Genomic DNA, 27136 nt, shown 5'->3' on the forward strand with positions numbered 1-27136 from the left:
GCGTTTTCTTCCCCCTGCACCTGCCAACCCCAGGCATAGATCCAGCCTCAGGCTCCTCGACAGAGAGTAAGGGCGAGGCACGACCACTCGGTGGCAAGGGGTGAACACTACCAGAGCTACTAGCATGGGTGTCTGCTGGCCTGGCTCTCGGGCTGTCCCCCGGCTTGCCCGTCCCTCCCCAGCTGCCTCCCTGCCCCACCCGCCCGCCCCGGAGTCCTGTTCTCAGGACATGCTTCACCTGGAGGCTTGTGGACTCCCTTCCCCCTCCACCTCCAGACCTCGTGCTGTCTCTCGAGCCACCCTTAGCTCTCACCAGGGTCCCTCTGGGTGCCTCCTATGCAAGGGTGGCCCTGGGTTCCCAGGCTGACTGCTTCTTCTGGTTTCTGTTTCCCCACTTCTCTGCTTCTTTCTCTGGGAGGTTGGGAGTCAGGAGCCCTGAATTCTGGTTCTGTTTTATCTGCTCAAGTTGTTTGTCTCTCGGGGTCTCAGTTTCCCCATCAGGAAACCAGAGAAAGGCCGGGACCACACAGCCTCTGGCATCCCGGGATGCTGTGGGGACTGTCCCCCGTCAGCCCATCCCCAAGGAGCACAGTTCCAGCCCCAGCCTTGCCGCTCGCCTCTCTGAGTCGTGGCTGCCATGGGCCAGGGGTGGATGAGGGGAGATGAGGGGAGCACACAGCAGGACAAATGGACTGTCCATGGTCCACCCGCCTGTTGCTTAAGGGGCGGGAGGGGAGGAGTCCTCAGGGATCCTGTTTCAACAAACGTTTCTTTCCCGAGGAGGGGAAGGCGGGGGAGAGGGGGAGCAGGACCTATTTAAAGCTACCCTGTTGCTCGCCGCCGGCTCTGTTTGCCGGGGTCTCTGGCCATATCAGACCAGAGGTGTGGGCTGGGGATCCTCCCGGTGACCTGCCCAGTCCAGGTTCCCTCAGCCACTCTGCCCCAAGATGGGCCGTGGGGTGAGTATCTCCAAAAAGAGGGGCTGCTCTGTAGGGCGGAGGAGGGCTCTCTGGAGGGTGAGGGAGGCTGGGGGAGAGCAGGATGGGGTGGGGAGGGGACTGAAGGGAGGAGCAGAGAGACGCCAGGCTCTGGGGCAACATGAACTTGGACTGAGAGTCTCCCGGCTACAGAAGCGTGCTCGGCCCAGGGGTCCACAGCGCACAGGTGCCCACGTGCGCTCTGCTTCCCCACTCCCCGGGATGAGCCCCACCGCCCTCCACCCTACCCCGCCCCTCCATCCCTGTGTCTCCCCCATCCCAGACAGACCCTCCCTCACCGCACCTCCAACCATGCCAGCCGAGGGGAGCCTGGCCCTGTTCATGCTCCTGCCTTTGCCACTCCCCAAAAAGAGCCATTCCTCTGGCAGTCCCAGCCTGAGAAGATGGGGGTCCAGTTTGAGTTTGGAGCGGCCGGGAGCATGGCTCCCAAGTCACCAAGCGGTTCTGACACCAGCTCTCGGCGCCCCGAGAGCCAGCAGCCAGGAGGGTCGTGGGGCAGAAGAGCAATGTGCCCCCCAGTCCCAGCCCAGCGCCCCTCCTGATGCCTTGGTGGCATCGTCAACCTCCCCGGCCCTGGGCTGTGAGCGTTTCCCAGCGGCTGGTGAGAGCCGCCTGCACCCTCTCAGCCCACCCCTGCCCGTGGCATTCTGCAGCACTGGGAATGCCAAGGGGAAGATTAACAACTGTGGAGTGGGGGTGGGGGGAGGGCAGGGACAGGGCTCTGGATTCTTGGAAATGAATTTTCCATATGGAGAAAAGTCATCCAGTCCCTTACACCCTGCTCCGGGCTGCTTTCCTTTTGTGGAGTGCCTGCGGAGGGAAGGAGGCTGGGGAGCACACGGGAGGGACTGGGGAAAGGGGGTGCCTGTCGGGAGCTGTGGGGGAGTTTCTGGGCCCAGGAAGGGGTCAGGCAGGGACGTGTTATTGCACTGAGTTTAGCAGCTGGGAAAACTCCGAGCTTGGACACCAGGGTTCCTGCGCTGGGGTAGGAGCTATAAATAGAACTGGGGTGTGTGAGTGTGTGCGTGTGTGTGTGTGTGTGTGTGTGTGTGTGTGTACATGTGCCTGCGACACACGTGTTCTCCATAGGCCGGAGCTGATGCAGATACTCCAGGCTGAGCACGTGTGTGGGACTCAGGCAGGCCAATCCGCGAGCCCGCAAGCCCTCAAAAGGGGCGAGCCCCGATGTCCCTGCATGATGTCCCTGCGGAGGAGTGAGGGTCTGTGCTCTGTGCGTGGGCTTCACGAAGGAAGAAGTCACCCCCATGGGAAGATAGGGCCTCTTAGGACCCTCAGCTAAACCCCGGCATCTCTGGTTCTGCCGCGCGCGGGACTCGGGACTCGGAGGAGGGCCAGGCCGCCCTCTTCCCCCAACCGGGAGTGCAGAGAACAGGGGCGGCGCAGCTCACCAGCTCACGAGGTCCTGCTCGGGAAGCAATTTGGCCTTTACTTTGTCCTGGGACCCCAGCTGCCTGGGTCTCTGCTTCCCCCGGTCCTTCCTTCCCACCGACAACCCCGAAGCCCCCAGACCCCCACCCCAGGGGCTGTGTGTAAGCAATGGCAGGTTGAGAAGTGGATCTGGTTCTGCCTGGATGGAGACACTGCAGGAAAAGTGGGGGGAGGGGGTTGTCTTAGGGCTGGAGCTTGGAGTTCAAACTGCCCGGAGAGCTCTGGAAAATGAAAGCAGCTGGTCTGCACCCCTGCTTGGTCTGCACCCCTGCTCTGTCCCTTTCCCCTACATCTGCACTACAAAGCGAGGTCCAACTGTCACCCTGCACCCTGTGGCCAAGAAGGGCAGTGTGGGAGCTGGGGGAAGGGATGGCCCTAGTGGGAGGGAGCCCAGCCCGCTCCAGCTGCCACCACGAGGCTGCGGTGGGGGGAGCGTGGCTCATTTCCAGCTGCCCCCACTCTGTCCCAGCCTCTGGCTCTCTCAGAAAGAACTCTCTGTTCTCCTTCAGCATTCAAGACCCGGAGAGGGGGACTCGTGGTTGGGGGGGCATGGGGGGGGTCCTTGCTTCCTCTCTTTCTTTCTTGCCTGGGCAGCCCGCTGGCCCCAGATCTCCGCAGGCTCCTGGCTGCAGAGCCTGAGATCCTTGCCAGGACAGGAGGGGGAAGGGGCAGCGTGTCCCAAGCTCTGTGCTGGCCTTGGGGAGAACAGGGTGGGCGCGCAGGGGAAGGGATGCCATAGGGAGCAGCAAGGTCGGCCGCGGTGCCTCCTTCCCCAAGCGTATGGGCTGGCGATTTGGTTCTAATTTTCACAATCTTTATTGCACGTCAGAATGTACAGAAATTATCTGGGTTCGGCCCCAGCCCCAGCCCCAGCCGCCCCCCTCCCCGCCCCACCCCCCACCCTCTGTATGCCCAGGCCCCATTCCTGCCCCTGAAGCTCTGGAGGGTCACCTTGAAGCCGGTCCAGCCTAATTTCTTGCCTCCGGTCCCTTTGCGGCTTTTCATGCCCTCTGGGTTTCTGTTCCACCAAGGAGAGACTCGGTGAACCCAAAGCATTTCAATCCATGTGATTAAAGGGGCCTTCTTAGGGCTCCTGGAGAGGGAGACGGAGAACCCCAGGAGCCTTTCCCCCTCCTTCTGTTGGGCTGCTTCCGTCTCCCCAAGATGGCCAGCCTTCAGGAAGCCACAGGTACCTGCGATCCGTGGGTGCTCTCTATGGAAACAAATGCAAGGTTGCGGGTCTAGGGAACAATGGGGTCCATGTCTCACCGAGCCCCGCACCCTGTTCCTGATCTCACCGGTCAGACCTCTCCAGGTGCTGGACTCATGACCTCGTAGGGTGAGGACAGCTGCCACATTCTGGGATCGCACTTGACTCTTGGATGGGGAAAAAATGCGTCATCCCAGAGCACAGGAGTTTATGCAGTGACTCCACTCTGGATGGAGTCGTGGTAGATACAAGTCAGTTTGCATTTGTCCAAACCCTCAGAGTGGATGCTGCCACGAGGGAGCCCTCACGGCCACTGTGGACTCGGGGTGACCCTGATGTGTTAGCACAGGTTCATGACTGCCACAAAAGCACCACTTGGTGGGGTGGATGTTGACGATGGGAGTGACATATGGGGGTGGGGGGATATGAGAACTCGCCGTACTTTCTGCTCAGTTTTGCGGAGAGCCTCAAACTGTCTTGAAAAGAAAAGTCTACTTTTATAAAAAATGCACACTATCCTGTAAAGAAGGACAAATAAGTTGGCTGTAGATCCCATCCAGGTGTCCAGGCTTTTTTTTTTTTTTTTTTTAAGATTTATTTGTTGGTTTTTGCTGGGGGAGCGGCAGAGGGAGATAGTCTTAGGTAGCCTCTGTGCCGAGCGCCAAGCCCCACATAGGGCTTGATCTCAAGACCCTGAGATCACGACCTGAGCGGAAACCCAGAGTCAGACACTTAACTGACTGCACCTCCCAGGTGCCTCCCAGGTGTCCTCACGAAGAGGACTTCGTGTCTTCACGAAGAAATGAGATACACCACAGTGTAGAGAGGCTCGCTCCTGAAAGCTACACGTGGCCTTGGGGACAGAGATCCGGCCCATTGCTGACAATGACACGACGCCCTGAGGGGTGTGGGGGGTGGACAGGGAGTGAGAAGGTGTTGTCATGGCCCCCCCAGGCCCTGCCCAACCCCTCCCCCACGAGTACCCCAACCAGCCCCACCCCTCACCCCCTGGAAGGAGAAACTTCCCACCCCGTTCCCCAGAGGTTCCCTGTGACCCCCGGCAGCCTGGCGGAGGTGAGGGGACCACAGGCAGAGAAGAGGAAGGGAACCCAGGGCCTCACAAGGCTCCAGGGAAAATGCTCACCTGATCTCACGAGAGGCCCCAGGCATGCCAGAACCTGAGAATACACGCATTTTAGTACATATTCCTCTATTTTGGACAAATGCGGCCCAGTTCCCTTCTTACCCAGTTGTGCCTTGGGGCCTCAAGTTGTGCAAATCCCCCCTTGCCCAGGAGCGGGCCGGCTGGCCAACGAGAAGGGTGTCTTCCCTGGCCTGACCCCTGCCTCCCCAGACACTCTGCCTCCCCCAGGTTCGCAGCTGTCTCCACTGCTCTCTAAGTGGCCGAGGTGTTGGGATGCCCCCAACCCTGGCCACCGCCTTCCAGAATTCTGGATAGTGTAAGCTGATGGTCTTTAAAGTTTTCGGTTTTTTAGAACTTAGCTGCAAAGTTTTCTCAACACACAAAATCTTAGCAGAAGCCCAAAGGTAAACAGCCAAGAATGGGGGCCTGTGTCCTGAGGCCCTTGGCCTTCCCTGGAATTCCAGCTCAGAGCCCATGGCCTTGCGACCAGTTTGCAAACTGAGGGCCTGGGCCCCCCACCCTTTCCTCCCCTGGGCCCATCACGGGCCTTGCATCCACCACCCCCAGCCCAGTGCCTGCCCTCCTGGCCTGTCCAGGGTGAACATAGTAGCCTCCCTGACTCTCCGGGCTCTCCCTCCCCACCCCTGCAGGCCGGCCGCGAGTACTCGCCAGCAGCCACCACCGCGGAGAATGGGGGCGGCAAGAAGAAGCAGAAAGAGAAGGAGCTTGACGAGCTGAAGAAGGAGGTGGCCATGGTGAGCGCCCCAGCCCGACCCGCAGGTTGTGGAAAACGGGGTCCCCGCAGCCCGGCACCCTCGGAGAAGCCATGCCGCCCCTCCCACCTGCGCCCTTTGCCTCAGCCCCGGGCCCCTCTGTCCTCACACGCATCCCAGACGCAGTGCCCAGCCTCCTGCCCCAGAGTGACCCGACTTCCCTTCGCAGGACGACCACAAGCTGTCCTTGGATGAGCTGGGCCGCAAATACCAAGTGGACCTATCCAAGGTGAGTCGGGGGGCCGCGGGGGTGCCCGAGACCTGAGAGAGCCACACAGCACCTGGATGGATAATCACGCCCCCTGCACCCGCGAGGAAATAGGCCCACAGATGCGTGACTAGCTGGGGCAGAGCCAGGCCTAGAACCCAGATCCCCGACTTCTTAGTTAACAACCTTCTCCTGAGTACCTGGAAGCCGGGCCCCGTACTCAGCTGCACAAGCAGCACTGGTGACACACGTCCCAGGGAAGCGACACCTGCGAAATAGTGAGGTAACCCCCCAGTGTCACGGTAGCCCTACTGTGCGCCCCACTGTGCGTGCTGTGTGTGATGGGTGCTTTATGAACACTTCCCTGACCCTCACGACACCTGTGACATGGGGGTCATGCACCCGTCCATTATTGCAGGGAGACTCGGGGAGGGGGACGAGCTTCCCACCATCACAGAAATAAGTAGGAAGTGTCACAGTCAGGTGAACACGCCCATCAAATAAATAAATACAGCATCAGGCAAAACCACCATGGGTGCACACCTCCTCCTGCAGGCCCTCCCTGACTCCTCTTTTGAAAATTCTCTGCTCCCCGGTCCTTGACTGTACCCTGTTTTCCTTAATGATCTGGCAGTGACAGCTACTTATCATGCGTCACGTCACTGGGTCATAAGCTCCATGAGGCAGAGACTTCATGGGTTTGTCCTCCTCCGGGTCCCCAGAGCTGACAACGGCCCAGAATGTACCGGGCATTCGATGCACGTTTCTTAAATAAGTGAGTGGATGGAGAGAAAGGTAATGAAGTGACCTCTGCCCTCGAGGAGCTCACGGTCTAGAAGAGAACGTGGACCAGCATTCCCATGCGCACGCGGAGTGTAGCTCCACAGCCAGGCTGGGCCCCGCAGGGAACATCTGCACCGCGCCCCGGCCGGCTCCCCGGGGAAGGGGGCAGACTCACCAGAGCTCTGAGAACTGGAGGCCCCCCGTGTGGGTCTCTTCTCGAATTCTTGCTGGAAAGGGGCCCGTCTTCCGGGGAGCCTTGCCGAGGTGCCACTGGAGGAGACACTGAGGCCCTAACCCACAGGTGTCTCCACCCCAGGACGATGGCCGCAGGTGGGGCCACAGGGCCTCCCACACCCGTTGCAAATGCCACCTCCTCGGTGTGGCCTCTCCCGATGGCACCCCCCTCCTGCCAGGTGGCATTTCTGTCTCCAAACGGCTGTTCCCAGGCCAGGGAGCCGGTGGGAAGCCGGGGGAGTGCACGGCTCCGGACACGCGCTCACACTCCTCTCCCCGCCTCTCTCAGGGCCTCACCAACCAGCGGGCCCAGGACATTCTGGCCCGGGACGGACCCAACGCCCTCACCCCGCCCCCGACAACCCCCGAGTGGGTCAAGTTCTGCCGCCAGCTCTTTGGGGGTTTCTCCATCTTGCTGTGGATCGGGGCCATCCTCTGCTTCCTGGCCTACGGCATCCAGGCCGCCATGGAGGACGAACCATCCAACGACAACGTGAGCGGGCGCGCCTCCCCCCGCACCTGCTCGGGACCTGCCCTCCGGTCCAGGTCGCAGGACAGCTGGGGGGAGGGGGCCAGAGCCGACCTCGCAGTCCCACGGGCCTCACTGCTTTTCAGGCTGTGAAGGGATGAGGCTTCTCCGCGTGTCGCTAAGCACCTCCCAACACACACGCGCGCACGCGCACACGCAGGCAATCCCGAGACGGACCCTCCCTGTTCCCGCACCCCTAGCTGAGCTTGTCTGGCTCTGTGGGGCTCCCCCTGAGAAGCCCGAGTCCTGGGAATGCCCTGCAATTTCTCCTGCCCCTTCCCTTTCCCAGGAGACTGAAGGCGAGGTTGGGGGGAAGGGCTCTCCTCTGACATTGTCGCTCCCAGTTGCAGACAAAGTCACCAAACAGCCATCTGAGGGGCAGCTGCCCCTCTAGGGCGGGGAGAAGGGCCGCGGCCTCACCCTTTCCTCTTTACCAGCTCTACCTGGGCGTGGTGCTGGCAGCCGTGGTCATCGTCACCGGCTGCTTCTCCTACTATCAGGAAGCCAAGAGCTCCAAGATCATGGATTCCTTCAAGAACATGGTGCCACAGGTACACAGCGGGCAGGGCTCCGGGCTGGGGCACAAGGTTTCTGGGGGAGTCCAGTTCCCCCTCCTGAGTTCCTTGTGCTCTGAGATGGAGGCGTGGGCAGAAACCAGCCTCCCGTTCTCCACACACGGCCCAGTTGTAGAGCCTAGGGGGCACAGGCGTCCTCCTGGAGGGTTGGGAGAGGTGGGAGGCCAGCAGTGGAGGATGGTGGCAGAGGGACGAGCCATTCCTGAGGTGCCCATCCCCCTCCCACCCCCCAGCAAGCCCTGGTGGTGCGGGAAGGAGAGAAGATGCAGATCAACGCAGAGGAGGTCGTGGTGGGGGACCTGGTGGAGGTGAAGGGCGGGGACCGCGTACCCGCGGACCTCCGGATCATCTCTTCTCACGGCTGCAAGGTGAGGCGGCCGTCCCGGGGCAGCTGGCCCGCTCCACGGAGCTGAGAGAGGTCCAGTCAGAGGCTGCAAGCCTGGGAAGCCCAGGTCCAGTGTCAGCGCCTGCCCCCCACGCGGCCCAGCCCAACTTCGTCTCCCACAGACTGTTTGCGGATTATGTCCTCGTGTCTGTGTGCTGGGCGTGCCCTGTGCCCCGGGTACATCTTTGACGTCCACTTTGCGGTGATCGCGTAGTGGTTATTACTGTGTCAGTTGCTCTGTATGCCTCCCAGAGCTGTCTCGTGTCACTCTGCAAGAACAGTGACATCGTGCTGTGCTGTGCTGTCCTAGGTGGCCACAGACAGCGCCGTGCACCCCCCCAGACAGCCCTACTTTCTCAGACTCTTGAGTTAGAGACCTCGGCTCACCCCCGCGCCGGGGTTGTATAATGCAGACATGCCCCTGACCTTCCCCACTTTATAGATGAGTGAATGGTGATTTCGTTGGTTAGGTCACTAGCCCAAGGTCACATAAGAGGTCAGGGACAGCCAGGACACCAAACCAGAGCAGGGACAATGGCTGAGTAATGCTATAAATACATGATGAGCATGAGTGTAATTCTGTCCCTCGTGTCATGGAGGCGGAGCGTGGTCGGAGCCGGGGGACAACTGTGTGGGCACCCACGTGCCTTCCCGTCCGATGACCACACACCTGCTTCCTCCCCAGGTGGATAACTCATCCCTAACGGGCGAGTCCGAGCCCCAGACCCGCTCCCCCGAGTTCACCCATGAGAACCCCTTGGAGACCCGCAACATCTGCTTCTTCTCCACCAACTGCGTGGAAGGTGAGCGGCCGGCCCCCGGGGAGCCCCCTCACTGCCCAGGGGAAGGAAGAGCCGAACTCCCGAATCCCCAGGCAGCGCGGGGGACTGTGGCTGTGCTTACGTGTCCGATGTCCTGCCCAAGGCCAGGGGAGGGGACCGAGGGACCGGGGGGCCTGAATATAATTGGCTGGGGTGGCCCGACTCCGTGGAAGGTACCTCCCCCCGGGAAGATCTGTGTTCCGTCTACGCCAAGACTGAGCAGACCCCAAAGCCTTCAGATGCTGGGCTAAGACCTCCACGCATGCACACGTACACACACACGCACACACACACACTACGCACATGCAGTACACACACACGATACACAAAACTCACAACACATAGGCACACAGACACAAACACACACAATACACAACACACACACACACACACACACGCCTCTTGACTCCCAGAAGTCTTTGGTTTGACTGATTCCTTCCGTTTCTCCTGACACCGGGTCTAGCTGCTTCTCTGGCCTCACTTTGACCAGTGACCAGGCTGGGGAGGCTCAGGCCAGGTGAACACGGGCCAGCAGGAGCTCCCCAGGTTGCCACCACATAAGGACAGGAGACCAGGCCCGCCCATAATCCATGCCCTCTGTGGCCGGGCCTCCTTGAGAGGGGCGGACAGCGAGAGCTGGTGGGGAGAGAGTTCTGGCTAAACCTCGGGCCTGGGACTGGGGCCAGAGGAGGCCACGTGCCCCACCTCCACGCCTTTACCTTCCCTATTCTCATTCCTTCTCGGCATGTTATGTCTCTCTGAGCATTTTTGTAAAGATTTTATGAGCCTTTTTTTAAAGATTTATTTACTTATTTTAGAGAGAGAGCATGTGGGGAGGGGAGAGGCAGTGGGGAGGGAGAGAATCTCAAGCAGACTCTGCGCTGAGCGTGGAGCCTGACACGGGGCTCGATCCCATGACCCCAAGATCATGAGAGTCAGACACTCAACCGACGGAGCCCCCAGGGCGCCCCTCACCAGGTGTTCCTTTCCCTTAGCAAGTTGCAGTTACAGTGAAAATCACCACACATTATGTATCTTAAACTGTTAATGTACTGAGATTCTGAAATTCGCTGGACATTTCCCACCATTGGTATAAAAACGCCCTGTAAAATACTCGCATCACTTTCTTTGAGTCTAGCTTTGGGGAAAGGAGAAGAAAGGAGCAGAACCGACATTGCCGAGTGCCTACTATGCGCCAGGGGTGGGCCAGGCATATCACAGCCCTCTCTGGTTTCCTGATGAAAGCAATCCCGTGGGGGTGAGGGGAGTCCAAACAAGGGTGCAAACCCCAGTTTGGCCGGCTCTCACATCCACGGTCTTTCCCTCATCCCACACTCCCCCCGCCCAGGCCCCCGGCCCCGAGTGTCTGCATAAGGGCTCAGCACCTGCCTGGTTTCTTCTGCGGGGTCTCAGGGCCCAAGGCTGGGAAAGAACATCTTAAGTCCACGCAGAAAATCCGTGACCTCAGACCCTTCGGGGTCCTCACAAGAAGGGCGCTGATTGCACGGAGCTACTCCGTACTTGTATTTCATGGCTGGCATCTCCCCGGTCTGAATTCCGAGTGTATTTGCAACATCTCTCGTCAGGCCCAAGTGTCAAGGGAATGAGTTGTGGTGGCCTGAGTCCGGGCCTGGAGGTCTGTGCCTGGGGGAGGTCCGGCCTCCGACCCCGGGACCCCGGTCAGAGGCCCATTTACTCTGCCGTGGTTTTCCTTTTCCAAGCAGTAGGGGTCCCCTCTGTGTTGCAGGCACGGCCAGGGGCATCGTGATCGCCACGGGAGACCGGACAGTGATGGGCCGCATAGCCACCCTGGCCTCGGGCCTGGAGGTGGGGCGGACGCCCATCGCCATGGAGATCGAGCATTTCATCCAGCTGATCACAGGGGTGGCCGTGTTCCTGGGGGTCTCTTTCTTCGTGCTCTCCCTCATCCTGGGCTACAGCTGGCTGGAGGCTGTCATCTTCCTCATCGGCATCATCGTGGCCAATGTGCCCGAGGGGCTGCTGGCCACTGTCACCGTGAGTGGGTCAGGCGAGGGGCCACCGTGGGAGGTCTTGCTACCCTTTCCTCAAAGGCAGTTGAGGTTTACTGTAGCTCAGCAACTTGCTCCCTGCCCCTAAAATCACCTGTCAGAGTCTTAATTCCCGGCTCAGAGTCTGAGCTGCGCTTTGGCCCGCGGTCTCTCTGCCGGAGCTCATCCCGGCCCCCTTCCGCAACACACAGTCCGATGCACGGTCCACTGCCGTCTGCAGCTCGTCCCGGCCACCCTGGCTGCAAAGCCTCCCTCAAAGGTCACTGATGACTAACTGGCAAACCCAGTGACTTTTTCTCTCAAACCCTTCCTTGACTCTGCTGAGAAACGGATACGGCTGTCCACCCACCTAGAATTCTCTCCTCCGTCGATTACGGTGACATGTCCCTATTCTGGTTCTCCTCTGCTCCTCTGTCCCCCGCAGGATCTCCTCCTCCTCTCCCCAGCCCCGATTCACAGGCCTCATGCTCTGCTCTCCCCGCCCCCTGGGGTGAGCCCATCTCCCCCCAGTCTCGTGCCCGTTCTCGCACACCCCTGGCCCAGCTCTCTGCCGGCCCGCTCTGGAGCTCTGGTCGTGTATCTTCAATTCCCTGGTGGAATTTTCACCTGAATACACACCCACGATCTCGCTCAGCATGTCCGACATCGAGCGCAGTCACTACCCACACATAGGTCCCACTCGGTGTTTGCTGACCGGGATCAAGGAGGGTGGGGTCGTGCCCTGGTCCAGGGTGAGGTCATGGGCACCTCCGGCTCCAGGCTTAGCACCTCTCACCCTCCTCTCTCTCCCAGGTGTGTCTGACCCTGACAGCCAAGCGCATGGCGCGTAAGAACTGCCTGGTGAAGAACCTGGAGGCCGTGGAGACGCTCGGCTCCACATCCACCATCTGCTCCGACAAGACGGGCACCCTCACCCAGAACCGCATGACCGTCGCCCACATGTGGTTCGACAACCAGATCCACGAAGCGGACACCACGGAAGATCAGTCCGGTGACTGGGGCTCTCCAAGGGGGCCCCGGCATGGTGGTGGGCGGGTGGGGGTGGACAGGGGCTCTAACGGGGAGCCGTGCTCCTGCTTCTCCCCCACTGCCTCCCAGGGGCCACTTTCGACAAACGATCTCCCACGTGGACGGCACTGTCTCGGATCGCCGGCCTCTGCAACCGTGCCGTCTTCAAGGCCGGGCAGGAGAACATCTCTGTGTCCAAGGTGGGGGTCAGCAGCACGTCCATGGCTTGCCTGCCTCGCCGGGACCCAGCTCCCCCTCCTGCACACCCTGGCAGCCTCGGGGGCTCCAGTGCCCCCCTCCCCCGGTCTCCCACTGCCCCCCTGCCCGTGTGACACTGAGTTCTCCTCCGTCAGCGGGACACGGCTGGCGACGCCTCCGAGTCAGCCCTGCTCAAGTGCATCGAGCTGTCCTGCGGCTCCGTGCGGAAGATGAGGGACAGAAACCCCAAGGTGGCGGAGATCCCTTTCAATTCCACCAACAAGTACCAGGTCTGGCAGCCACGCCGGGACAAGGGTGGGGGAAAGGGCCAAAGTGAGGGGGAGCTCAAAACCTAGGAGGGGGGCATCTGAGGGCCATGCCCCTCCCCCTGCCTCATTGCCCAGGAAAACTGGGGTGACTACATGTCTGGTTGCAAGGACCCCCCCCAACTTCCAAACCTCCATCCCTTGATATACCCGGTCGCCTTCCCCACTCCTGCCTCAGCCTCCCATCCCTTCCAGCTGTGGGGGTGAACCACACTTCTGAAATGTCCTTGGGATGCCCCTGGATGGCAGGCATCTGCTAAACCAAGAAAGCATCCTCAGCCGTGTCGTGTGTAAGCACGCTGAGGCCAGCACGACTGTGGGGCGCTGGCGAGAAAGCCACCCAGCCCCTGTCACTGTGGTCAATATTTGTGACCCACACTGCCCTTTACACGCACAGGCTTTCCCTCCGTCGACGATAGCTGACGGACGGGGGCTGTGCGTCAGGAAGGTCTCCTTGGCAGGCCCCCTCCGTGACTGCTTGTCTGCTCTCCAGCTGTCCATCCACGAGCGAGAGGACAGCCCCCAGAGCCACGTGCTGGTGATGAAGGGGGCCCCGGAGCGCATCCTGGACCGCTGCTCCACCATCCTGGTGCAGGGCAAGGAGATCCCTCTGGACAAGGAGATGCAGGACGCCTTTCAGAACGCCTACATGGAGCTGGGCGGGCTGGGGGAACGCGTGCTGGGTGAGAGGCAGGAGCAGGGCTGCCCCAGGGCGGGGGCGTTGGGGGCACTCGGGCAGCCCCCCACCCTGTGCTGGGCTCACTCTTCCCTCCTGCCCGTGTCAGGGTTTTGTCAGCTGAATTTGCCCTCTGGGAAGTTTCCGCGCGGCTTCAAGTTTGACACGGACGAGCTGAACTTCCCCACGGAGAAGCTCTGCTTCGTGGGGCTCATGTCCATGATCGACCCTCCCCGGGCTGCCGTGCCGGACGCCGTGGGCAAATGCCGCAGTGCGGGCATCAAGGTACAGGCCTGGCCTCCCCCCTCCCACCCTCCCTTCCCTGGTGCTAAAGGTCAAAGGACGGCAGGGGCTCCTGCCTTGCAGATGCCAGACCCCTCATGGCCACCTCCCTCTGCAAGGAAAGGTCAGCCCCGCCTGGAGCTCTTGTCTGGGTCCCTTTCCGTCAGCGACCAGGCACATCCTCTCCCCCACTCATTCCATTCTGCTCTCGGGCCGACCTGGCACTTGGGTCTTGGAGATCTGTTTGTCCCACCTTCCCGAATAGCATCCGATCTCTACCACTGGGGGTGCAATGAGCAGGCTCTTGTCTGAACCCACTCGCCCCCCAGCAGGCTCCGGTCCTCATCCCCCAAGCACACCTCTCCTAGGTCCTTGTGTCCACCTGTCATTGCTCCTTGGTGGCTGCTCCTGCCTCAGTGGCACATTTGTCCTTCATTCGTTAACCAACCATCGTTTGCCGCCTGTGGCCCAGGCACTGTTCAAGGTGCCCGAGTTCAACAAACAGACATAAACCCTGTCCATCTTGGAGCCTCCTTTCCTGCTTCAGGGCACGCTCCACCCCGTCCCCATGGCCGTGGCCGTGGCCATCCCGTGGCCATGGCCATCCCGTGGCCAGGCACAGGGACGTGGCCAGCTCCTCGTCTCCCGGCATCAGCTCGAGCTGCCTGTCCGCTAAGGGCCAGGGGCTGCTAAGACGAAGGAGACGTGGTGCCTGTCCTCTGGGGCTCGCGGGCACTCAGGGAAACAAACGTCTCCACACTTAATCACAGAACAACCTGCTAGCTAGGGCTGTGAGCCCCTGCTCCGGGCCAGAGGCTCTCATCCCATGAGCAGCCAGTCGCAGGAGTCAGGCGCCGTGCTCGGCACCCAGGCTGCAGGAGTTCAGGTAATCTGCACAACGGCCCGGCGAGGAAGCTCCGGTATTTTCCCTTTTCACAGAAGAGGGTAACTGAGGCACAACGCGACAGGCTCGTAAGTGGTCGGGCCGGGATTTGAACTAAGGCAGCCTGCCATTTCCTCACACACCGAAGCGCTTGTGTGTAGACGTGTGTGTGTAAGGGATTTCTCCGTCCCAGCCACTCTGTCGCTGAGGTAGGCGTCATCACCCCCACTTAAAAATAAAACCAGCTGAGCCTCAGAGTGGGTAAGTCGCTTTCCCAAAATAAACCTGCCCATAAGGGGCGGATCAGGCATGTGAAGCAGGGTCAGCCGTCCGGAAAGCCGTGTTCCAACCCGTCCGGCTGCCTCTTGCCGCGATCAAAACTATCCCGGGGTGTGGGGACCGTTCCTCCAGGGAACTCAGAGCAGGAGCAGCTAAGTCTGCCTCAGAGAACTGGACAAGTTTTACAGAGCACGGGATATTCAATCTGGGCCTCGAAGGCCGGGAGTGTTTTGTAAGGCGGGGAGAGGAGGGCTGTCAAGGTCAGGGACAGTGCGTGTCCTGACGGGGTGAGACGGGGGGAGGGGGTGCAGGTGCGTGGGGGGCAGGAGGCTCAGGAGCACTGGGGACGGACACTGGCACTTCCGGCCAGGGCCAGCTGGAAGGGCTTGGCCTGAATGCCTGACTTGGGGACAGAGCCTGCTTTCAGGAGGCCACCTGGGTGGAGGAGGGCCTGGATCACGAGAAGGGCTGGAGGTGAGGAGGCAGCGGGAGGGTCTGTGGCGCTGGTCCAGGCGAGGACACAAACCAGGGCGGTGACAAAGGATGGAGGCCAGGAGTCACATCTAAGAAACACTTCGGGAACACGGTGACCGAGCTGGACATGGTCAGTGAGGGAGATGCAGGGACAAAGGGTTGGAACGCCCCAGAGGACAGAGCCGAGCTGGGGGCAGGGGCAGGCCCGGCAGCGTGGTGGGAGCGGACCGTGAGCTCAGCTCTGACCTTCTGCTGGGCGCCTCGGTTGGACACCCAGGGAGACACATCCCAGCGAAAGCATCAGCTTCGAGCCCAGGACAGAAGTCCAGGACCAGAGAGCGCGAGTCCCCTCCGCACACGAGTGCCGTTCAAGACCCACTAGCGAACCCGGATCAGGGAGGGGGGCCCGGATGAAAGCGGGGCCACCAGTCTTGGGGCAAGTAGAGAGAGAGGAGCGGGGCAGGAGGGGGAGGGGGAAGTCACAGCTCACGTCTACCGAGTGTCCACCTCCGTGCCATTTACTCCTCACGACAGCCTTGGAAGGTGGGGCTCGTCCCCTCCTGGGACCGAGACTCGGTGAAAAGACGGGTGCCACAGCCGGGGAGGGCCGGTGTTCAAGCTTAGGCCCGCCGTCCCGCTGCACCGCCGTCCCTTCCAGCGGGCGGCCGCTCAGAAGAGGCAGGAACGAGCGGGAAGAAGTGGGAAGGGGAACCGGGAGAGTCAGCGTCCGCGCGGACCAAGCTGGCCGGCTTCAAGGAGGGGCTGGTGGGCAGTGCCAAGTACTGAGGGGTCGAGCAGGATGAGGGCTGCAAAGATGCTTCTGTCTTCAGTGGGGGCCCATGTGGCCTTTGGGCGGCAGGTTCCGTGGGGTGGTGGCGGTGGCCTTGAAGGACTTTCTCCTTGGTAGCTGTGCGAGGCTTCTTCCTCTGACCAACCCACGCTCGTGACAGACAGCCTTTTTTTTTCTTTAAGATTTTATTTATTTATTTGACAGACAGAGATCACAAGTAGGCAGAGAGGCAGGCGGAGAGAGAGAGGGAAGCAGGCTCCCCGCTGAGCAGAGAGCCCGATGCGGGGCTCGATCCCAGGACCCTGAGATCATGACCTGAGCCAAAGGCAGAGGCTTAACCCACTGAGCCACCCAGGCGCCCCGACAGATCCCTTTAACCACCTCTCAGGTGCCGACCGCCCTCCCCACCAGCCTCCATCTGTGCTGCAAGAACCGCCTTCTTCCCACATGGAGAAGGCATGTCGGAGGCAGCTAAACAGGTGGTGGAAGGCCGGGGGCTGGAGGCGGGGGCCATGTCCCCTTCGTCCCTACTCTGACCAGCTGGATGGCCCCAGCAACCAGAGTGGACACTAAGGAAATGTGTCCTGCTCCCGGCTCCAGTAACCTTGAGAGGGTCATGGGCCCTTTCTAAGCCTTCGTCCCTCACTGGTCAGTGAGGGGTCCTTCCAGCTGCGACAGCCTCGCAGCCCATGAAACCCGGTCTCTGAGGGGCCTCTTCCAAGAGCCCCTCGTCCATTTGTTACTCATCACGGAGGCTTTCTCCACGGAAGCAAAGTGTCCCTGATCCCCTGCATACAGCTTGTCACCCACTCAGACACACACACACTCTCACACACTCTCACACTCACGTACTCTCACACACACACACAGACACACACACACACACACAGACTCACACACACACACACAGAGTCACACACACACACACACACACACACACACAGTTCTGCCATCTTGGCTGGGATCCATCAGTCCCAGCGTCGGGGGGATCTGGCTTTCTCTGACTTTGGGAAAGGAAAGGATGGGGAGGGGGTGTTAATACCACTTTTCTTTTCTCTTTTCTCCTGGCTGCCAGGTGATCATGGTGACCGGGGACCACCCCATCACAGCCAAGGCCATCGCCAAAGGTGTGGGCATCATATCAGAAGGCAACGAGACTGTGGAGGACATCGCGGCCCGGCTCAACATTCCCGTCAGCCAGGTCAACCCCAGGTGCGGCCTCCATGGGGCCCCCTGTCCCCAACCAACCCGTCCCACAGGATGTTCGAGGGCCCCGGGGGGAGGGGCCATCGGAGAGCCCCTCTGGGACCCTGCAGCCCTTCCCGTGACACCTCAGCGGCCGGCTCCTCAGTCCCGAGGGTGTCCATGCTGTGCCACCCACTCACTGTGCAACAGAGGTGTCATATTACTGTCCTGAGCCGCCATCCTCCCAACTACAAATTTAGGGAACCATCCCCCCGTGCGGTGGCTCCGGGGTAAGGCATGGGTAAGAAAAGCAGCGTGTGGCCTAGCACTGACTGTGCTGGGTGAGGCTGTCCTTCCTCAAAGACAGAGATGGGACACACAGGCCACGGGGACAGGGTGAGGAGGGCCACAGCCCTGGGACCGTGCGGCTCGGCAGCGGGGGACAGGGGCGGCAAGGAGTCACCCGCCTCCGCCCCCACCGTCCAGAGAAGCCAAGGCGTGCGTGGTGCACGGCTCGGACCTGAAGGACATGACGTCGGAGCAGCTGGACGAGGTCCTCAAGAACCACACGGAGATCGTGTTCGCGCGCACGTCCCCGCAGCAGAAGCTCATCATCGTGGAGGGCTGCCAGCGGCAGGTGAGCGGGACGGGGGTGCGGGGCCGGGCCGGCGCGGGCCAGGCGGGTTGGCCCGGGCCTGCACGGGTTTCCTCCTCCCATCTGGCTGCGTCCTCGTGCAGGGGGCCATCGTGGCAGTGACCGGGGACGGCGTGAACGACTCCCCCGCGCTGAAGAAGGCGGACATCGGCATCGCCATGGGCATCTCGGGCTCCGACGTGTCCAAGCAGGCCGCCGACATGATCCTGCTGGACGACAACTTTGCCTCCATCGTCACGGGCGTGGAGGAGGGTGAGGGGCCCCGCGGGCCGGGGTGGCATCTGGGACAGCTTCCCGGGCCTTTCCCCCAACGCAGAGCCAACTCAGGATCCCGGGCACCTGCCACTGGCTTTGGCTTCCCTCGAACACGGGGTCTCCCTCTCTGGGGAGCACGGGCAGCCACGCTCCAGGGCTTGGGCTGGGGAGGGAACCTCCCATCTCCTGATGCCACCAAACCTCCCCCAGGCCGCCTGATCTTCGACAACCTGAAGAAGTCCATCGCCTACACCCTGACCAGCAACATCCCCGAGATCACGCCCTTTCTGCTGTTCATCATCGCCAACATCCCCCTGCCGCTGGGCACCGTGACCATCCTCTGCATCGACCTGGGCACCGACATGGTGAGGCCTGGGCTCGGAGAGGCACGGGGGGTGGAGGCGGGTGGCCGGGGGAACCGGCCAGGCTGCGACAGTTGAGGGAACAGAAGCCCCAGAGAGTCCGGGGCCATAACAGGGTCTTAGTAACGTGCGCTGATTGCATCAAAGATTCCTCCCCGCGGACCGTCCTCTGCACCTGTCGCTCCTTTCCACTGCCCTCCTCCCCCCACATGCCCCGCACACAGGTCCCCGCCATCTCCTTGGCCTACGAGGCCGCGGAGAGTGACATCATGAAGCGACAGCCGAGGAACCCCCAGACAGACAAGCTGGTGAACGAGAGGCTCATCAGCATGGCCTACGGACAGATTGGTGAGGTGGGGCCCTGGGGCCGGGGCTGGGGCGCGGCCGAGAGAGCTCTCTGTCCAGCTGACGGAGGGATGAGCCCCGGTGAAATCCCAGGCCAGGGGTCAGCCCCCCACGGAGGAGCCAGGATGGCCGTCGCTGGCGAGTGCGCCCCCTCTGACCGTGCCGGCCTCCCGCCCGCTCCCCACAGGGATGATCCAAGCCCTGGGCGGCTTCTTCACCTACTTCGTCATCCTGGCAGAGAACGGTTTCCTGCCCTCGCGGCTGCTGGGAATCCGTCTGGACTGGGACGACCGGTCCATGAACGACCTGGAGGACAGCTATGGGCAGGAGTGGGTGCGTGGGGCCTCCGGGGGGTGGGCTCCGTTCCTGTGGGAGTGCCCGGGGGGGACAACTGGGGCTGTGGGCTAAGGCACCCCGTGCCCAGGGGTTTGACGGGTGCCCCCAGCACGCTGCCCCCTCGCCCCTCCCTTCGCCTCTCACACGGCCCCATCTGCCCCCAGACCTACGAGCAGCGGAAGGTGGTGGAGTTCACGTGCCACACGGCCTTCTTTGCCAGCATCGTGGTCGTGCAGTGGGCCGACCTCATCATTTGCAAGACCCGGCGCAACTCAGTCTTCCAACAGGGCATGAAGTGAGCGCCCCCAACCCCCACCCCCAGCAGAGAGCACCCTGAGGTCCCTCAACCCCCGCCATGGGCCCCTCGTCCTGCGCCCACAATCAGGGAGGAGGGCGTGTCAGACCACACCTGTCCAGCCGTCGGAAACAGGTGTCTGAAGAGGAAGGGGTCGGATCACCATTTCTGACGAGTTTTAATTCTGCTCCTAATCTACTGCTTTAAGGTTTCCTTCCCTCTTCCTTCCTTTCCATCTTTCCACACTTCTCCCCTTCTTCCCTCTTCCCTGTCCTCCTCCCTCCTCCCTTCCTTCCCTCCTTTTCCTTCCCTCTTCTCCCCCCTCCTCCCTCCTTCCCTTGTTCCTTCCTTCCTCCCTTCCCTCCTCCCTCCCTTCTTCTTCCTCCCTTCTCTCCTCCCATCTTCCCTCCTCCCTCTGTCCTCCATCTCACACTCCAACAGCACCCTCTGCCCGGCCCTAAGGCCCACAGCACAGGTGCGCTGTGCTCCAGCTTGTAGCACGGGCCCCGGCCTGGCAGTATGTGATCCTCCCCGAGAGGTTGGGAGTTGCTCAGGGGCGGGCTCGGAGCCGTCTTAGAGTGTGTGTTACCACGGGCCAGTCATCGTGCTGTGGCCCGCACGCACATTTAACCTCACAACAGCTCTGTGGGTTGGGAACTGCTTTCCTTTTCTGGACCAGAGACCCCAAAGAGGTTACATGAGGTCCCTGGGGTCACCCAGCTGTTAGGGTTCACGCGGGTCTGCTTCTAGCGCCCCAGCTCCTGGAGACAGCACAGGGTGGCTTGCCTGTCAGGGTCTGGCCCCTGTCGGTGCTTGGCGATGGCTCGGTGACCGCAGCGCGGACGGCGGTTAGTGCTAACTCCAGGTCTCTGTGAAGCCAGTGGAAGACGAAAGGGGTCCTGAGGACGCCAACAGCCACTGGCCAGCAGCGCCCCACCTCAGGCCCTGGGCCAGGGGGCCTCAGAGCCGCTGTCTGCAAGGCTCCCACGCTTTATAGAAATGAGCCACCGAGTAAGGCCGCAGGGCTTACTCAAGTGTCACTCAGAGGCAGAACCATTGGTGTGAAGGACCGCGACGGCACGCTAGCACGCAGCTCTGTTGGGAAGGCGGATGTTTCCAATTTTAAATAGAGAAATGATATTCATTACTTAGAACAAATATAGCTGAAAAGACTACAATCAATTAAAATGGGGTCTTTATCAGAGAATCGAGTGGGTCCTTTAGTGAGTGGAAAGTTTGGGAGCTATTGGCATAAACTATAAAGGTATGCAGTGTGCAAGGTTGTACACGGGTCAAGTAGTAACTCAACCAAGCACTCTGCACGTTCCAGAACGTTCCACGCTTTACCTCCCATTCTGTTCCCAGCAAGCCCAGGGTATACCGGTAACCTCTCCAGCTCACAGGGAAGACCACGGGGCTCAGAGAGGTGCAGAAACATGGCTTGCAGCCCAAAGCTAGCAAGGGGCAGAGCTGCGGCTAGATTCTGCCTGTCTGACTCCAGAAGCTGCTTTCAGACCCTTGCTCTGTCTTGCTTTTCGGGTCTGAGGTCGTGGATGCACATCCAGCATTTAATTTCCAGGGAGTGGACAGCTTCCTCTCCGCTAAGCGCTTGACAAACATTCTCCTCTATTGAGTATCGACAACCCACAACGACCAGGGCCGGGGAGACCCTGGGAACGTGTGGGACACACACAGGCTCTCTGAGCACCTTGCTGGGCAGATGGCACGCGCTGAACACAGACCACAGGCCTGGAGTCATAGCAAGTCCGTGCACCGCGGGAGGGCGGCCCCACGACCCGGGAAGGAAGTGTGTGCTGACCGCAGCATCTCCAGCCCAGGGCACGTCAGCCAACACATTAGAAACATTTATTTACTAGACGAGTATCTGTGTTATAGGAGGTGAGATCAGTCGGCAGAAAAAGTGAAGGAAATATACTCTGGTTACGTGTAGCAGCAGAAGAGGGGGTTTGAAGACCGCCCCAGGCACCTTCGCCACCAGGGGCCTCCCTGGATTTTCCCCCCTCAGCCCCCCGCTTTCCACACCACCTACCCTCCTTTCTTTGCCTTTCTAGGAACAAGATTCTGATTTTCGGGCTGCTGGAGGAGACGGCGCTGGCGGCCTTCCTGTCCTACTGCCCGGGCATGGGCGTGGCCCTCCGCATGTACCCGCTCAAGTGAGTGTGTCCTTCCCAGGCCCTGCTAGGCCCCAGCTTCTGGTCTTCAGACCCAGTTCTCTGTCCCCACCGTGCGGCACCCCCGACACGCTCCTGTTTCTGTTTGATGCAGGGTCACCTGGTGGTTCTGCGCCTTCCCCTACAGCCTCCTCATCTTCATCTATGATGAGGTCCGGAAGCTCATCCTGAGACGGTACCCTGGGGGTAAGTGCCCCCGCCCCCGGGCACCCCGCCAGTGCTCCCCACTGCTGTCCACCCCCCAGGGCTCCGCACCTAACCCTTCCACATGTGGCTCCTTGCTCCTCCTCCCCATGCCCCCACCCCAGATCCGGGGGCCCCAGGTCCTCGGAGCCCTGACCCTGCCCCTTTCCCACCAACCTGGGACCCCAACACACAGGGGCATTCAGGCCCCTCCTCCCACCCGAATCATAAGACACAGAATTCGGTGGGCCCAGGTCACCTCGTCCCCCCTCCACATCTTACAGAAACGGAGAGGTGCAGAGGTGACTTTATTGGCTTGGGGTTACAAAGCAAGGAGGAGCAGAACAGCTTCTAGAACCCAGGCTTCCTGATTCCTAGGCAATGACCAAGTTTGCTTTTGTTTTTTTCCAACAAGCACTGTTGACCCCTTACTGGAAGTTGAAAACGGATGGCCGGCAAGCCAAATATGGCCCCGTGCATATTGTTTGGTTCCGTCCGCCCTTTATTGCGTGGCTGTGTTTTGTAACTGGTCCAATAACTAAAACTTAGGGGCTCTCACATAAAATCCTATTCCTGATTCTGAAAAATCATGAGCCATCAACCCCATACACGTCTCGGCACAACCACCACGGGCGGTTGCCCCTTGAGACAGTCCTGTCACCACCTAACCCCCGCCTCTCCCCTCGAGCCCACTCTGGGACGCCCGCACTGTGCTAAACACGTCTCTCCTTTCCCCTAACCCGTGGCCCCAGTCCCCCGGCTTCCTCCCCTCCCTCTCACCCCGATTTGCCCTCCAGCTCGCAGAGATGGATCTCTGCCCCCCACGAGCTCACGCCTTGCCCCCCTCCCCATCTCTCCCACAGGCTGGGTGGAGAAGGAGACCTACTACTGAGCTGTCCAAGGAAGACCAGGCTCCGCGCCAGGACGCCTGGAGGTGGTGCGGGGATGGTGATGCAGAGCAGACAGGGTGCTGGGGGAGGGTCGGGGAGGGGTAGAGAGGCCACTCGGAGGAGAGGGTGAGTAAGCTAAGCCATTGCCTTGCGGACCCAACTGAGAACAATCGGAGACACACCGCATGCTGGGGTCCTTCCCAGCTCCGGCTGCACCCTGTCCACTTCTTCCGAGGAACTGAGGGTCACCCCAGCACCCACCACCCACTGTCTGCCCCTGCACACCCACCTCCCGCTGGAACAGACCAACACCCAAAGGCAGGGACCTGTCTCAACCAGGAGCAAGGGACTCTCAGATCACCCAGGTCCTTTCACCTCTCCGGCCTTACCCTGCGGTCACCCCACCTCTCCTCTGCTTCCTGCCCGACCCTGCCCCTGCTCCCCCCTGCTCTGCCCAGACACAGCTCCTCCTGGTGAGCGCTAGGCGCGGGGCCGGAAAGGGAAGCTGCGCAGAAGGCGGCAGCCCCAGGCAAGCCCGGATGGGAACGTCTAGAGGCAAGAGGGCAGGGGAGTGGGAGGCAGGGGAGTGGGAGGCCGAGGACTGACACAGCCAAGGGAGCTGGGGAGGAGCGAGCCAAGGACAGGACAAGATGTGTGGTCTCCAGCCCTGGGTCCTGCCTTTCAGAAACTCCCGCCAGTAGGCCAAACTCAAGTGTCCGCAGAGCAGGCCAGAGCAATCCAGGAGCTCCCCTGGGTCCTCCACCCCGGCAGCTTGCAATCCCCACCGCCCCTGCTTTGTGTTGTCCGGGCCTTGAGGCCCAGGTGTCACAGAGGCTCTGGTACACTCAGTCCCTTGCGCCTGGTGACACCCCGCCCTCCAGAACGCTAAGTCCTCCGAAGCCCCGTCTTGTTCCCAGAGGGCAGCGGCCAGTCCTTTCCCTGCCCCCACCACCCCTTCCCCTTTGGGTTCCTCCCGATGAACCTGAGTCATTCCAGGAGCTGCCTGGCTGTCAGCTGGAACTAGGATGGAGGAAGCTTCCGGAACCTTCCTGCTGCCCAGGGACGTCCAGAATCAGCTCGGGTCAGGGGCGTGGTCAGACCCTCTGGGCAGCGAGAGCGCGAACGTGAGGAGGGTTGGTCCTCCCAGGCAGACAAAGGCCCTTCGTGTTAGTGATCAGTTGGTTTCAGGTTCCCGCGGGAGACCCTCCGCCTTCCCTTGCCGGCTCCCTGCCTAGCAGGTTTGCTCTGCAGGCAGCCCTGCCCCTTCCCTAAGCCTGGCCCAGATGGCACTGGGAAAGACACCCCCAGGTGGGCCCAGCGAGAGTGCCACCGGGGGAAGCCAGAAGACCTAAGACAGAAAGGAAGGAGGCCCGGGAGGGCCCTCCCGCCTGGCTCTCACCTCCCTCCACTGGTACTTTATCAGAAGGACTTTGAAATGAGTGAGTCGTTGCTTTGGGCTCGGGAAACTAAATGAGAAACCATGTTCCTTCGGGCCGATTAAGTTGAGATGTGTTGACTATGGACAAAGCTTATCTTTGCACAATCGAAAAAAAGAAAACACGGTATTTGTTTAGCAAATTAGAAGCATTAAACCGCATGGCTAGGGCTGGCACATTTAGTCCTCCTAAACACTTCTGAAGCACTTTAGGAGTATCTACGTAGAGGTAGCACGTGCATGGGCTAATCACCATCGGTTCTCCCGTGTCGGTGAGACACACATTTGCAGGACCTTTACCAGGAGACCTTTTAGAGGGCACTAGTTTGCGGTACTACCTACGGACTTGAAAATAATAAAGTTGCATTTCGTTATGAAAAAGAAATCCCTTCTGTAATTCAGATTTCGAGCCTAAACACTTGCCCCCGTCCCGGAATGTAGGATTAAACATGTGGTGAGCTGTGGTGAGACTCGGCTCCAGGAGGAAGCCGCAAAGTGTGGGAAGGAGATGGGGAGAGGAAGGGGGATGATCTGGGGGGCTGATGTTATCGTCGGGCGGGGAGAAAGCCAGAGGGGAAGAAGACAGAGTAGAGGCCTCCTTCCTTGAGGCAGAGCCTGCCCTCGAGAGCCACAAAGGTCTGTGCTGAACAGGGACGGACTGGGGAGTCCATCTGAGCCCACATCCTTAAGGCCACTTCTGTTTTTTCTGTTCCAGACAGGAATCGGGCCACTCTTAATCAGAGGGGTGGGGGAAGAAGACGGTGGGCTGAGGCCCCCTCCCGCCCCAAGGTCAGGCCCCGACTAAGAGTCTGAGTGCAGGCGGAGTCCTGTCCTGGGTGCTGGTTAGGGGACGGAGGGAAAAGTAGCTACGATCCTTGAAACTGCCCTCAGTAGCAGATTCTGGGAGCCTTCGTGGGCAGGTGGGGTGGGATGGGCAGGCGTGTGCTGCACACACGGGGCTGGCTGGGGGCTGTGCATTCTCCCCGGGGTTCCCTGGAATGGGATCTGGGAAGAGAAGTCAGAAGTCCATGGCTGGCATCTTTATTTCAGCTCTGAGGGCACAGGGACAGGGACAGGGACCGTGACCATGCCAGATGCTGTGGGGGCTTTAACCGCAGCTCATTTCTCTGCCCTAACCCTGTTGGGCCCCTGTTGGTATCATCTCATTTAATTCCCCCTCAGGGCTTTTCTTCTTGGTAGTGCCGCTGCCGGGAACACAAGCCCAGCTCCCTCACCCCAGTCAGAGGGCTCCTCCCACAGTCTGTCCTCAGAGAGGCCCGCACAGGCCACCCCAATAAAATCGCACTTCCAGGGGTGCCTGGGAGGCTCAGTCGGTTAAGCGTCTGCCTTTGGCTCATGTCATGATCCTGGGGTCCTGGGATCGAGTTCCGCACTGGGCCGCCCGCTCGGCAGGGAGCCTGCTTCTCCCTCTCCCTCCGCTGCTCCCCCTGCTTCCGCTCTCTCGCTCATGCTGTCTCTCAAAGAAAGAAAGAAAATCTTTAAAAAATAAAAATAAAACATGAAGCAAAATCACGCTCCCAGCAGCTCGTTCCCCATTCTTGTAAATGCTTAATACCTCAAATTAGAGAGAAAATATATAGAAATAGACACGCAGTTCAAAAATACATAGAGTTGTTTGTACTTTTTCTGTTTGTTTGCCTGACTCCTTCTGCAACGTAAGTTCCAGGCACACAGGGATTTTTCTGTTCTATTCACCGCCTTTATCTTTAATACCTAAAACAGTGCCTGGTGCACACGGGACAATTAATAAGGGTGGGCCGGATGACTGGAAGAACCCCCAGAATCCAGGAGGATGGACACCACTGTTACCTGTAATTCCCAGAGGGGAAAACTTCAGCGTGGAAGGATTATTTATTTATTTTAGTTTGGAGCCCAACACAGGGCTTGAACTCACAACCCCGAGATCAAGAGCCCAAGAAACTGGACACTCAACTGACTCAGCCACCTGGGCACCCCCAGCTTGGAAGGACTGAATTCTCTTGTCAAAGTTTGCAGGACGCTGTGCTTCCGAATCAGGATCTTACTCGTGGTTCCAGGGCCAGCCTCCTAGCCACACTCACACTCGCTGCAGCCCCAGGGATGGCCAGCCCGCCCACAGGGAGCCTGGTCAGCCCAGTGGTGCAGTGAACTGGGGGTGGGGGGGCTGTGGTCTCGTGGAGGGAGCCAGGAATCTGTGGGTAATGAAGGTTGGAGCCGGAGGGCTGGGCAGACCCAGGTGATTAGAGCCCTGCAAAGGGAGCGGATTGCAACTGGGCGTGGGGGTGGGGGGGTGGGGGGGAGGGCTGGTAAGAAAAAAGATACAAAGAAATCCATCAATCTGCTGGAGAGCTTAGCCCAAGGTGGAAGTCCTGCTGGAGGTCAAGGCCAACCCCTGATCCAGGCAGAAATGCTTTCCACGGCCTTTCCTTTTTATCTACAGAATAGGAAACGTGATGACTCATCAGAGACAGATGACAAGCTAAATATTCATAATGCTAAGAATACAGCAAAAAATAGGAAAAAATGAGTAGATCGCTATCAAAGGAAGACATCTGATACGAAATGAATTCAGAGAAGGAGACAAGCCTTAAGAGACTCTTAATCATAGGAAACAAACTGAGGGTTGCTACAAGGGAGGGGGTTGGGGGATGGAGTAGCTGGGGGACAGGCACTAAGGAGGGCACGTGAGGGAATGAACACTGAGTGTTTACGCAACCGATGAATCACTGACCTCTACCTCAGAAACTAATAATACGCTGTATGTTAACTAACTGGTTTTTAAAAACATGAATCTTCCAAAACCCCTTAGACCCAGTGAACTCAGTGGAGGAATTTTTTTTTCCAAATTCCTCAAAGACATCCTTATATTATTTCAACTGTACTAGAATATAGGGGGGAAAATGGTATTGCCCAGCCTATTGTAGGAGACAAATACAGCTTTGATAGAA

At 60.0% G+C, this 27136-nt stretch overlaps 1 protein-coding gene across 1 annotated transcript; it reads left to right on the plus strand.

The window, feature by feature from the left end:
• Positions 1-824: 824 nt before the first annotated feature.
• Positions 825-22790, plus strand: ATP1A2 (ATPase Na+/K+ transporting subunit alpha 2). The gene is made up of 23 exons (XM_032845613.1): positions 825-959; positions 5452-5556; positions 5744-5803; positions 7089-7292; positions 7766-7879; positions 8137-8271; positions 8974-9091; positions 10857-11125; positions 11932-12130; positions 12238-12347; positions 12501-12635; positions 13165-13354; positions 13457-13632; positions 17131-17267; positions 17727-17877; positions 17979-18147; positions 18361-18515; positions 18737-18860; positions 19045-19190; positions 19358-19488; positions 21561-21662; positions 21775-21866; positions 22727-22790. The coding sequence occupies exons 1-23, from the start codon at positions 948-950 to the stop codon at positions 22753-22755; spliced, it is 3063 nt and encodes a 1020-aa protein (XP_032701504.1). The 5' UTR covers positions 825-947; the 3' UTR covers positions 22756-22790.
• Positions 22791-27136: the final 4346 nt, after the last annotated feature.

The sequence above is a fragment of the Lontra canadensis genome, unplaced genomic scaffold (genome assembly GCF_010015895.1).
Source record: "Lontra canadensis isolate GAN:19392208 unplaced genomic scaffold, GSC_riverotter_1.0 scaffold168, whole genome shotgun sequence".
NCBI lineage: Eukaryota > Metazoa > Chordata > Mammalia > Carnivora > Mustelidae > Lontra > Lontra canadensis.